Source organism: Acyrthosiphon pisum, chromosome A2 (genome assembly GCF_005508785.2).
Source record: "Acyrthosiphon pisum isolate AL4f chromosome A2, pea_aphid_22Mar2018_4r6ur, whole genome shotgun sequence".
NCBI classification, from domain to species: Eukaryota; Metazoa; Arthropoda; class Insecta; order Hemiptera; family Aphididae; genus Acyrthosiphon; species Acyrthosiphon pisum.
The window spans coordinates 60,435,154-60,448,751 of NC_042495.1; the positions used below are offsets into that span (position 1 = coordinate 60,435,154).

Here is a 13,598-nt window from a genome sequence, read left to right on the forward strand (position 1 = left end):
CTGGACACGCTTAAATGAAATCTCTAAAAAAAATCGATCATACTAACAGATTTTGTAATGGTTTCTGATAAATTTCAAGCATAGTTATATTTATACGTAACTAAGTAGGTATATGAATGAACTACAAAAAATACGATTTATAATGGAAATATTTTTATTTTAAATATTCTCCTTTAATCTAGAAAATCACCATTTTGTAAATAAAGTACAGGCTTAGAGTTTTCAAACCTAGCACCCATCCTAGCTGGCGTTCCCCAAGGTGACATCTCGCCATTTGGGCTTATGGTATCCAATTATGGGGAACGGCTAAAAAGTCGAACATTTAAAAAATGCAAACGTTCCAATCAATATCACTTCGTATAATTACCAACGCTCCCTTCTATGTTACAAACCATACTCTACACTCAGATCTTGGACTACCAACTGTAGCCGATGTGGCCACATCCTCTTACAAGCGCTACCGCTCTCGCCTTACAAACCACCTCAATCCACTTATTCTCGCTCTCACCTCCGCAAACATTCCTGGCAATCCACCGAGAAAATTAAAGAGGCGCTGGTGTCGTGATTTAGTTAGCTAAATTCGTTACTTAAATAACTAAATAATTATAAAAAAAAAATCGTTAACATAAGTAATAAGTATGTATAATGTACAATGTACATATATAAAATAACCTAATAATTCCTCGTCGAGTGTTACTGCTATGTAGATACTCCCCCCATACTTTCAAAGTCAACTGTATAATCCAGCTCATATGCTTATTGTAACTACTATTACAGATTGTATATTGAAAATAAATGTTAAAAAAAAAAATATTCCCCTGTAATAAAAACTAAAAAGCGTCAAGTGTTGTCAGTTTTAGATTTGTGATTAGACTACTGTTTTATAATTCAATTGATGGAAAATAATAAAATATGATGGCATAATATTTCTGAGGAGATTTATCTTAATCAAATGAGGTGATTAATTTACTTGAATTAATATAATTACCGTATTATACATGAACATGGGATATTATCATTTAGAATTATTTCAAATTTTTTCAAGAGCAATACGAATTTATTTTTGATATCTTCGATTTGAAACAGTGTTTTTTTATTTATTTAGGAAGAAAATGATTATTATTATTATTATTTTTTTCTTTTTTATTGATCATTTAAGCCCGGCAACTATAGCCATTAGCAGTTTATTTGTTTATTTGTAGGGGCGGGTACTGTAGGTTGGTAAACATGTGTGTTTGGTTTTGGCAGAATTTCAAATTGGGCACCCGTAGGTTTCTGCCATGCCCGTCGGGGGATGGCGGCTTCTCTCTCTAGACAGTTGCCTGCCTAGAGAGAAAAGCCGCCCGTGGTCGAGATTCGGTACGGATTCAGGCGACGGTACGCGTTGTCCGCTCGGCTACCCTGTCTCCCAAAATTATTTTTTAATACTGTTAAGTGTAAACCTACGTGGAAAAAACTCTAAGAATGCTATTTAAATTATATATTAGATTAAATAAAATAAGAAATATTATATATTATTATCATTGATTATAAATACTAGTATTTATAATCAATGATATAATATTATACAGAAGTTACGTATAATTATTTCCGTTACCATTTACATACAAATTAATGGGTAACTAATGTAATGTGGGTACTAACTATAGTAGATATTGTACTAATTACTAGTACATGAAATATTATATTATCGCTGATTGAATGGTTTAAAACAAAAGTTCTAAATATATGTGTAGTTATAGGTACCTATTTATTGTATATAGATCAGTGGCGTTTATTATGAATGACTAAATTCATTGTGCGATGTACCTATCATTAAATTACAGATGAAACTATCCGACTACACAGTACACACCAATAAATATTTTCAACAAACTTGGTTTTTGCCTTTTGGTATAATAGGCTATTTCTGCGTTTTAACTGGATTTTAATATTGAATAACCGCCATTCCCCTCACCCGGGTATGGCAGAAACCTACAGGTGCCCAACTTGAAATATTCGACCAAACCTAACAACGTGTTTCAGCCAACCATTCCAACCATTCCCCCCACTATAAAACAACTAAACAGCTAATGGCCATAGTTTCCGGGCTTAAAGTTCAATAATGATAAAAAAAAAATACTAAATACATTTAGATATTTATAAGCTTCGTAATTGTGTCCTAATATCAATATTATCGGTAGGTGTATACCTACAAACACAATATACACATAAACTGAAAAAAAAAATAAGTAAATTAAGTAAAATAAGTAAAATAATGGTAGCATTATAAAAGCTGGACAATATTCAATAATCAAAAATAAAAAGTTGGTGTAAAAAGATTTTTATTGATTTCAATTGATATCCCTTGACAGATAAATTAGTTAATTTTTAATTGCATACAATTATATTTAATTTTTGATATTATAAATAAATACACTAAAATATACACTAGGTTAATTACAGATTTGTGTATGATTTTAACAGGATTAAAGGGATTTAGAAGTGAACCACTAGCACTATAATATAATATGATGTAACAGTTTCAACTTTGCAACAGAGCAGACCAAAAATTATTTGAGTGACGATGATTCAAATCAAAAAGATTGTTGGAAATTATAAATACCTTCTGTGTCATTATGGATACATTTATTTACAGCACAAAAAAAAAGATTACGAAAAAAAGTTTACGCATTGCTACTTTAGCCAATAATTTAGTGCAATTCGATTATGAAGGAAGCTCATTCATGGTTGAACATTATAAGGTAAAAATAAATAAAATCCAATGAATAATTTACAATGTAAAACGTCACGGTAGTTAAATTTACTTTTAGGTTGTAGCCTGTAGGTACCTATTAAATATTAGTAAAAATGAACTGAAAAGATATGTTGGTGTTCAAAATGTTATTGGTAAAAATATAACGGACTTAAATTTTTTAAAAGAGAATTTGTACAATAAATTGTTTAACATAACTTAAAAAAATAATTTTTTATCATAATATTATGATAAGTGATAACTTTGCGAGACTTCGTCGCCGCACATTTTTCAACAACTTGTAAAAAATCCAATGATCTTAGTAAATAAGTCAATTTCAATGCTTAAAAGTGCAAGGCCTGATAGTCGACTTTGTGTCATCGAAGTTCGCAGTCGGTTTTTTATTAACTTAATTTTTGAAAATGTTCGTTCCCTGCTACAGTTGGACACTATCAAAACTAAATATATACCTACGCAGCACTACTTCTACATTAGGAAATGTACACTGCAATTATTTTCCTTAATAATCCTATATAAAAACATATTCCATTGTTCATTAGTCATTATCATTACGCGTTCCTTTATATACCTATTTTGATAAATGAATTTAATTCTATCAATTCATTACCAAGTGAAGATACTAGATCATTGGGGCAAATGCTAACAAAATAATTTACAGCTGATTGTAGCTCAGAAGTTTATAATTTTTCAAATTTATTTAAAAACCAAAACGTTAACAAATTGTTTTGTAAGCAGCTATTCTTTCGGTATTTATCTTATATCCACAACAGCGACCCCATACTGCGTTCACGTTAAGAATATACGATATACCACTTTCGTAGGTACGCACGAAGACTGAGCCGCCGCGGCCGACAGCTGTCTGAGCTCCTAGTGTTGACTGATCGATGTTTGTATTAACAATTTTTTAAAAAGTATAACTTATTTTAAATTATAAAATATTCAATTTAAAACAAAGATTCTCATAAATAGATCATACTGTAACCAAACAATGTGAAAAATAATAATATATATATAAACACAATTATTTTTATAAACATTTTAAGTTCAAATTTTGAAGAAATTACATATTGAAAAATTAATTTATAATATAAATTATAATAATAATAATAATTATTATTATTATTATTATTATTATTATTGTAGTGACCGATATTTGTATCGACGTAACTTATTTTAAAAAAGGTTTTGATTTTTTCTTATATATTTTTTAACTTACTTTTATATTGATCATTGATATGTATGAATATTGTGTATATATTAAAAATACCAGAGGAGCAATTGTATTACAAAATACAAGCGTGGACAAAATGGAATTGCCCTATTTTACATCTGAACCAGGTTTCCCCTATATAATTGTATTGATAGAATGATACAATAGGTAGGTACCTATAAGGCTATAAATCACAAATGTATTATACAATAATTATATAAACATTAAACACTATTAAAATATTATATTGTGACATGGTATTGGTCGAAAATTGCGATATGTTATCTTCAAAAAAATTAATATCACATGGTTTCTACATAATATGTATAATAAATTAATAGATATATAATAAAAAATATTTTTTTATAGGTACTGAATAATAGTAAAAAAATAAAATTATCCATATACACAATTCTGTTCGGTACTAAATTATGATTTTTTAGGAGATTTAATTATAAATTAAAATTCAATAGATTATTTTTTATTTTTGGACTTTTTGTCCAACATTTTTCATAACGGACTTTTTGATAGATTACAGGTAAAAACGGTGCAATAGGTACACAATATTTAAAAAACAATTTAAAATTTTGGATGTAATTTGCTATTGCCTATTCCATATAAGAAAATCCAATAGATATCAGACAGATGGAACTAAATAACAACTAAGTATAATAATTATATAAAAAAAACATTTTTAAAAATTAATAATAAAGTTTTTTTTTTTCATAAATTAAGAAGCACATAAAGTACATTTTTTATCTTATAACAATCCATTATACTTTCTATGTACTTACATACTACAAAAGTATTACCTAGGTACTTTCTTATTTTGAACAATTTTATTTAGGTTCTAAAGATTGCAATTAATCCAACAATCAAGTTCACATTTTAGTGATTGTTTTTATTGTCCATCACAATTTACCATAAATTACAAAAATAACATACCATAAATGACCACTACAATTATTGTTTGTTTTTAGAAACCTTAACGTTTAGAAATAATATTTTGACGCAACAGTCTATTATTTATAACTCCACTACAACTTTATTTCATACACATATAAAAAAACATAATTTTACTTAAATTTTACTATAAATAACAAATAATTACTAATAACTTACTGTACAATCACAACACAATAATTGTTAAATTCATAAAATTGGTTTTCTACCTTTAAGATAAAACACCACATTAAGCCCATAGTTAAATATAAGATTTTTTTTTCTTAACCTTTTAAATAAAATTAGTCACAATTTTGCAATAATGTAATTTTTCTATGGTTTCCTACATTGGAAGACTTAATTATTAAAAAATAAAACTAAAATGAATAAAAAAAATTATATTAATTGTTATTTTATTTAAAAATACATGTCTTTAGATCAGATCAAACAATTATAATAAACATATAATTTTTACAGAAGTTTTTATTTTATAATATTTATTACAAATTACAGTTATTGAACTGATACTGATATTTTTGACACTATATCGATAAATTACAATCACAATAATTACAACAGAGACTAAAATTATATTTGGAAAAACACTGCTATTAAGTACATAAACAATTTAGTAAAAAAATATCAAAAATGTAATTAATTTTATTAGAGCAATAAAAAAAAAAGATTAAAATACTTTAGGCGCTGATTTCAAATATTTCAACTATTATAAATAGTTTTCTATAAACAAAAATTATAATTATAATAATTATTATAGATATTACTTAATTTTGTCTAACTACATAAACCAAACATTTTTTGCTAAATTAATTATAACAAATGTAAACTTTTGAAATAACACAGAAATACTAATAGTGGTAAAATTATTATAAAAATAATAAAAAATAAATATTGACAATAATTGAAATTGAAAATAAAAATTAATAAATTGGAATGATTTTACAGAATATTGTCACGGAATCAATTATTATGAGAAATAATGCAAATTCATCTTAATTATAATATTACAATAAAAAAAAAAAAAATAGTTAGTAATAGTTTACTAATTGTATATAGAGTTGAGCAATCAATTTATATAATTAAATATTCTACTCTACATCATTCCAATAATTAAACAATGCATTTTTTTTAAAAAAAAAATAACAAAACACAAAATTGTAAAACAATATCAGATCTATTTCATACTATACATTATAAAGAACATGATGTTTAACTTTTTAACGAGTGAAATCAACACTATTGACATAATATAATGATAATATACAATAATTAAAAAAACTAAAATTACTGAAATAAAGTTATTACTTTAATGTTCAACTCCTCATTTATTATTTTGATTTTTGTTAGAAACATTTTAGTTTGTAACTTTTGTGAATGTACTAATAATATAAATGAAGAAATGTCAAAAAAATGGAATTTTATGCACATTTTTAAAATGTCTAGATTATTAATTAATTAAAAATATGAATTTTACCTAAGTAAATTAATGTAAGTAATATACAATAATAACTAATATAATATCATTTTTGTAAAATGTTTACAAATTTAGAGAACATATGGTGCATGATGAATGCTGATCACACGTTGAATCATGGTGGACAGGTGGAACTGGGTTATTGGATGGATAACGTTGAGGACTGAAAAAATCAGTCGAAGTCATCATGGAAGTAAACCAACCATGATTTATAGCTGGTTGTCTGTTAAACATTGTTGAAACAGGTGATGCCTGTGATTGAAAATAGGAGCTGCCGGAGTTTCTATTAATGTCTGCGGATAATGGCGAGCAACGTTGGCGTGCATTGACACCACGTACTTTAGACCTCGCCCCGCCAACAGCAGCTCCCGACTCTACTCACATAACCTGTAACACAAACAAATTATACAATTTAAAATATAATTCAGTTTAAGTTTATTTAAATTATTTTATATACCTGTAAAATTATAGTGCCTTCATATGTGTTATTTGGATTCAGTGTTATTGGATTGATTACTATGCCAGCTTCAACGCATATCATATTTGGGTATTCGTCTTCACCAAAGTCACTCATTGTACTTGATGTTACATCCCATGGATTCCATACAACTAAAAATATCATTACTTAGTTGTATTAATAACAGGAATTAAAAATAATTCTATTTACCTGTATCTGGCATATTGTATTTTATCATTTTCATTTTTCTTCCGGATACAACATTTGAAATCACATGTTCCTGTTGTGTATTTTGATAGATTCTATCAGTCCAATGATTAACAGTCACCATTTCTCTCGGTTCTTGGTATACACCATTTTCCTTGGTCTAATCATTGTCAAAAAATTAATATTTAATAACTTATTACTAATTAGTAAATATATAATATATATACATCTTTGAATGCTATTAAATATTAATTAAACCAGTCCATACCTTGTCTACGTACATGCATCCTTGAAGGCCAGATATATTACATTTTCGGACATCTGGTACTTTTAGATATGTATGGAAAAGCATGTTAAATTGAAATGGTTCTAGAGATGAATTGTATAAATTGAAACTGACTTGTAATTCTTTTTCTCTCAATATTACTCTTAGCACTAATTTGAAACTAAAAACAAGTTTAGCATACATTTTTAGATGCATCGTTAAAATATAAAAAATATTTACCTATAATTCCACATTTGTTTTGTAACGGAATTGTCCACTAATGAAAATAGTGCTTCAATGTCACCATTGTCTAATGGTTCAGGTTGTTTTTCAACATTCCATCTGCATGTCATGGCAAAACCATGAAGAGGTCCATAAGCCCAGGGTCCAAAATGAGCTGTGTAAAAAATAAAAACAAACATTTTTTTAATTTAAAATTGATTTAAGCCTTTTTTTAAGTCTATTGTACAATATATTATTAAAAATTCTGTCGGTCAAATTTAAAAAGTATCAATATTTCTAATAAATACAGAAACAAGTGGTGTAACACCTTAGATATTTAATGAAACAAGTAAATAACATATTATTTAAAATAAACACTATTACCTAAATGTTCACCTTACTCAAAAAATAATATATAAATATTTTTTTAATATTTAAAAAAAAATTGATCATTGAGTTATTAATTTTCTAGGAATTTCTTTTATAGTATAATAATTATTAATATTCTATAAAACTCAATATTTATACCGTTATTTAGGCATTACTTACTAATTAAATCATAATAATTTACCTATAAAATCTAATTCATATTTTAATTAATAATGAGTTAAGAATATTAGGCAACTGTTATTTGTTATACATTTTTAAAGATAGAGTCAAATATTAAATTTTATCTATCATGTTTACATGATAAATTTATAAATATATTATTTGTTTTATTAGAATTTTTTACTAATTTATATTATTCATTATTATAATATTATAACAACAATAATTTAACTTTTGATTTTCAGACAGATGAACAAAAAAACAAATACAAGGAAATATTTAAATATAATTTATATTTATTATTTTATATTCTGGGCGGAGTCTGAGTGATTGGTTTTACAACAATGTAATTTTTATAAAAATTCTTTTAAAGTTTTATCATATTCTCATGTCATATTCTATACGAGGGGGGGGGATTATTTAGTATCTCTTGTAAATTATAACCAACTGAAATGTTATTGCATCAAGTTGATTTTCATTATCCAGTAAACTGCATGAACTACAAATTATTCCTCTTAACTATATAGGTACCTGTGCAGATTTACTACTTTATTGACCACTGATAATACTTTGTTATTGCTTTAAGGAGTCATCAATAATTTATTCATGATAATTAAATGAAATAACTAGGTAATAATTAATAAAAATAATAAAATGACCCAGCCTTCAATTGTCACACAACAAACCAAAATAGCATATTATATTAATACAACTGTTAACAAAATCAATTTATAATTTTTCCAGTTATAAACATGCTTCCACAGAGTTGTATTCAATAATTTAGCATTATGGGTAAATTGGTCTATTCATTTTTATTTATTTAATAACAAAGTCATATGATTTTTTAGAATTTATTTGGGGTGAATATATTAATAATTGTGTTGTTAATAGTAATGTTTTCAATGTCTAGAAAATGAGTACCTAGAAGTTTAATTCTTCAACGCTTTTTTTAATTTATTTGTCATTAAGTGACATATGAACATTTGAAGGTACTTACGAAAAACTATTGGAATGCCTCCTCGAATCGATTTCTGACCATCAAAAACAGCCAGTTTACTAAACATAAATACAACAAATAATCAACAATATATCAAATTTATAAATACCAATTAATAACTATTATACAATTATTAACATTCTATTCACAGAAGAGAATTTAAGTACGATGTATTAAGGTATATTATTGTTGTAATTTTAGATTCTGAGCAGAAAGATAAAATTATTGGTATCACAAATCACAATAATATTTTGTCGTTGGATTTTTTTTTTTTTTTTGTTTTTATGCCTATGTGTAAGAGTGTAAGACACTGTAGTAGAAAAAATACTTCAATCTTCAACTTTGAGGGTGATTTCTAGTAGAAATTGGATCTAGTTGATACTAATTAGTGCCTAGTGGTCAAAAGTAAAAAACAACCAGTACTTTTTAAAATAGTTGGGGTATAATAAAATAAACCACACTTAGATTAAAATAATTTTGTTTTACTGGAGTATTTTTAAATTGAAACATATGTGAAATAGGTGATTTCTGAATAGTTTTGTTTAAAATAATATGTTCACGAATCATAAACTATGAAAATAAACAATGAGTTATTGCTTTTAAAAGTTTACAGTAAAATATAAAGCATAATTTTCAATTATTAAGTACTTAGTTTAAAAGTGTATTACTTATTAAAAATTTGATTTTTACTCTTAAAAATTGATATTGAATTCTACCTCTGTAGAATAAATGTATACAACTCATTTTGAAGTATTTCAAAGTTTTAATAGTTTAAATGTTGAAGTTAATACAATTATATCTTGGTACTTGTATATTTTTAATAAATGTAACAAAGGTAATAGTTTTATATACCTAGCTAATAATAAGGTACGTTCTTTTGAATCTTATATTTTAAATTGTATGTCCTTGTTTATGTTTATTACATAGGTACTCAGATGAATTTTGTTTGGTTTTATTACACTTATGTAATTAAACATATCCTATTATTTATTGTTGATATTAGCTGAAAATTTAAGCCCCCCCCCCACCATGACCCTTTATGAACCTATATATATCTAAAATAAATACTAAAAATATAGGGAAAGTCACTCTGCTATATAATAGGTGTCAAACTTTTGAGTAGGTCACTCTAATGAGCAGCGCTGTTTGCCAGATTATATTTCTATTTTATTATATATTTTATATATTTTGCATAGCTAGTAGTAATTTATTTTTTTATTTGTAATATGGTAAGTCGTCATTGACTTAAAAATCAAGTTTATTAACAATAATATAAGAAATAAATATAAACTATTATAGTAAATGCGATGTTTTTAGCAAAAATCAATTAACCTACCATCATATTAGTGTATTAATAATACTAAAATAAATGTAAAATAAAATATACCTATTACCTAGTCATATAGGCCATATCCGTTATCCGCCTAAATCGTATTTCGTATGCAATGATTTATCATTGAATTCAAATTCAACACATCCATTACATTGACCTACTGAATGACGATGTACAAAGTACACTAAACGTCTAAATAGTAGATACTTATATTATTATACAACTGAGCGAGTTTCCCGATTTTTTAATTAGAAACGGGAAAAAAATATTAGATTATCACTCGTTTTAGCATCACTAAGTTTACATAATTATAATTTATAGAATTACAAATAAATTCTCTTTGAATCGTTTTTGATACAATAATTTCTTTTAGTTAGATAATTTTTACCAAGTAACGCTGGTAAAAAAATATTAATTTACATTAATAAAGTACAAAATGATTCATTAATTATAACATGTTTTATATCTAATTCTTTATACCTAATAAGTAATATCCTTATAAAATTGAAAAGAGAAAATAATATTCTTCTCTATAATATATCATTTCGGTTTTTACTTTTAAAATTTAATAATGAATATTATTCTAAATATTTTAATTTTGTGTCTAGTTAAAACACAAGTTAAAATATTTTGGATTATAAATAAATGTTACATTTGAGAACAGATAGACCTATAATGAATAATATTTCTATAAGGATACATTTTGAGATTCTGAGCAAAACAACAATGTATGTATTGATTTTACAATGTGTTTTTTTGTGTGTGTGTGACTGTGTACACGAAAAATTCAAAATAGTCGAAAAAATAATTATATTTTCAACGTTGAGGGTGGTTTTTGGTAGAAAATTGGATAGCTGGTACTTTTGGGATGTCAAAATTAAAAAAAACATATAAGTAATTTTCAAAAGCGTCGGGAAAAACAAATAAAAACAACAGTAATTTTAACGCAAAATTAGTTTTCGACTAAATCAATTTTATTTTTTTTATGTAACTCGAAAACAAACAACCGTATAGGTAATTTTTTTATACATACATTTAATAAAAAGTTCCTCGTAACCTGATCATATACCAATTCAAAAATATTAAAAACACATAAGTAGTCTCATTATTTTTTAATAAGCTCAGTTTAAAATTAAAATTTTGACTAAATTCATCAAGATTACGAACATTTTAAAACTATTTTGAGTTAAAAAATCATATTTTTTTATATCTAAGATTTGAAATTGTTATACAAGATTGCTATAAGTTTTGCTACCTTTGAAAATAAAAAAGTTTACCAAAATATCACATTCTTTTTTATGAGCGTTTAAGGTTAAATTTTTACAGCACTGGATATTTTCCTCAAATAAACGATTTTCATTTTTTGTTTTAATTCAAAAAGATTAACCGTAGATACTTATAATTTCCGCCGAATGTTTATATTAACATTTTATATGCACGGTATAATTTACAAAATATGATGTCTTTTTTAAACTATTTATAGAGATAATCAGATTTATTTTAGTGTTTCTTCAATAAATATCAACGAAAAAAATTGTCTAGGTCAAAAAGCTTGAACATTTAATATGGCTAATAGGTTCCTCATAAGTTGTTATAATAGTAGTTTAAAAATATTAAAGATTATTAAAAATTATAAGTTTTTAAAGTTCAAATTTGGACAAAAATCATTAAAATCACGAAAATTTGTGCAAATTATTTTGTAGTTAAAAATTTATAAAATGCTTCATTTCTAGAGGTAATTTAAAACAAGGTTTCCCATAAGCATTTCAAAAATCTAAAAAAAATACACAAACACAGTTTATTTTATAGATTTTTGAAGTTCATATTTTGTGAAATTATATATATATACAAAGAATTACATTTTTAGTTATTTTGTTGTACTTAATTTCAAAATATTATTTGTGGGTATTTGACAATTTTAAAGTAGAAATGTATATTAAGTATTATATTTTATACGCACAATGGCCACAATGACATTTTAAAATGCAATAGAGTATTTTATTAGAGTACTTTTTATATTTAGTTTAAATATAAAATTATATAACAATTAATATTTTTATGCTGATTCCGCTCACTTCCTTTCCCGTTAAAAAATAGAACTATTAAAAAAATGTAAAACGTAACTCAGCCACCGTGGTAGGCAATCCGACTACCAGTTGCGTAGCCAGGGGGGCTAAGAGAGCTATACCCCCCTCCAATTGACTGTGTTGACCTTAGAATTTTATCAAGATTAATAAAAAAATAAAAATTGTAAATAAAAGACATATTGTATTTGTTTGATTAGCCCCCCTCCCCCATATAAAATTTCTGGCTACGCTACTGCCGACTATGTTGGTAAGCAATTTGATGCATGCTTATACCTAATCTGCCCGTTAACTAATAGCAACCATTTATAAACGAACATTCCCATTGTAAATCTCAAAGTCCTTGTTTGAGCACCTCCTCGGGTTGAATCTACCGGATCCAGTTGTGAATTTAAATTTTAAATCATCCCGAGAACCACTCAAACACACACAAAAAATTGCATAAAAATCAATCAAGCCGTTTAGGAAAACATAAAGGACACACACATGGACAAACATTCATTTTTGTATATATAGATTATGTTCCAGTAAAAAGCGGCGGTGGCTGCTCGACGGTCTGACAAACTAAATTAAGTCACATGCAGGTATAGATAGAATATGTATACGAGTATAATATTAATATGCTATAATATATAATATACCTAATATATTATATAATATTAGGAAGATCACCAAATTACGTAAATTTAAATACCATAAAAAGATTTCTGTTTCATCAACATTACTATATGTTAAAAATAATTTGCAATGTGCATTTATGTTGTGTAATATTGTTAGCGCATTAAGATACTAAAACATGTTTTTAAAGGTATTTTTCTTGTTTTTAGGGCATTTAAATCTAAGCCTTAGTGATAATGTTCACTACAGTATACAATATATTATATAATATAGTATAATACGCTATTATTAGGGTGGAGACTCGTTTGCGCACATATTAATATATTTTTTACAACTCGTTTGCGCACAAAATAGTAAACAATGAAAACCAGCTTTTAGGTACAGTTTTAGGTGTACAGGGTGTCTTAAGCTGCCCAGCACGTTCAATATTATTGATATCAATGATCACCCGTAAATAAATATTGAAG

At 25.8% G+C, this 13,598-nt stretch overlaps 1 protein-coding gene across 1 annotated transcript in view; it reads right to left on the minus strand.

The window, feature by feature from the left end:
* Positions 1–4,845: 4,845 nt before the first annotated feature.
* Positions 4,846–13,598, minus strand: part of LOC100159252 (putative glucose-6-phosphate 1-epimerase) — a 30,839-nt gene continuing 22,086 nt past the window's right edge. The window contains exons 3-8 of the mRNA XM_001943552.5: positions 9,097–9,155; positions 7,569–7,725; positions 7,332–7,509; positions 7,067–7,223; positions 6,857–7,008; positions 4,846–6,786 (exon numbers count right to left, since the gene is read on the minus strand). Coding sequence (XP_001943587.5) covers positions 6,778–6,786; positions 6,857–7,008; positions 7,067–7,223; positions 7,332–7,509; positions 7,569–7,725; positions 9,097–9,155 — 712 coding nt within the window. The 3' untranslated portion in view covers positions 4,846–6,777. The remainder of the gene's footprint in view (positions 6,787–6,856; positions 7,009–7,066; positions 7,224–7,331; positions 7,510–7,568; positions 7,726–9,096; positions 9,156–13,598) is intronic.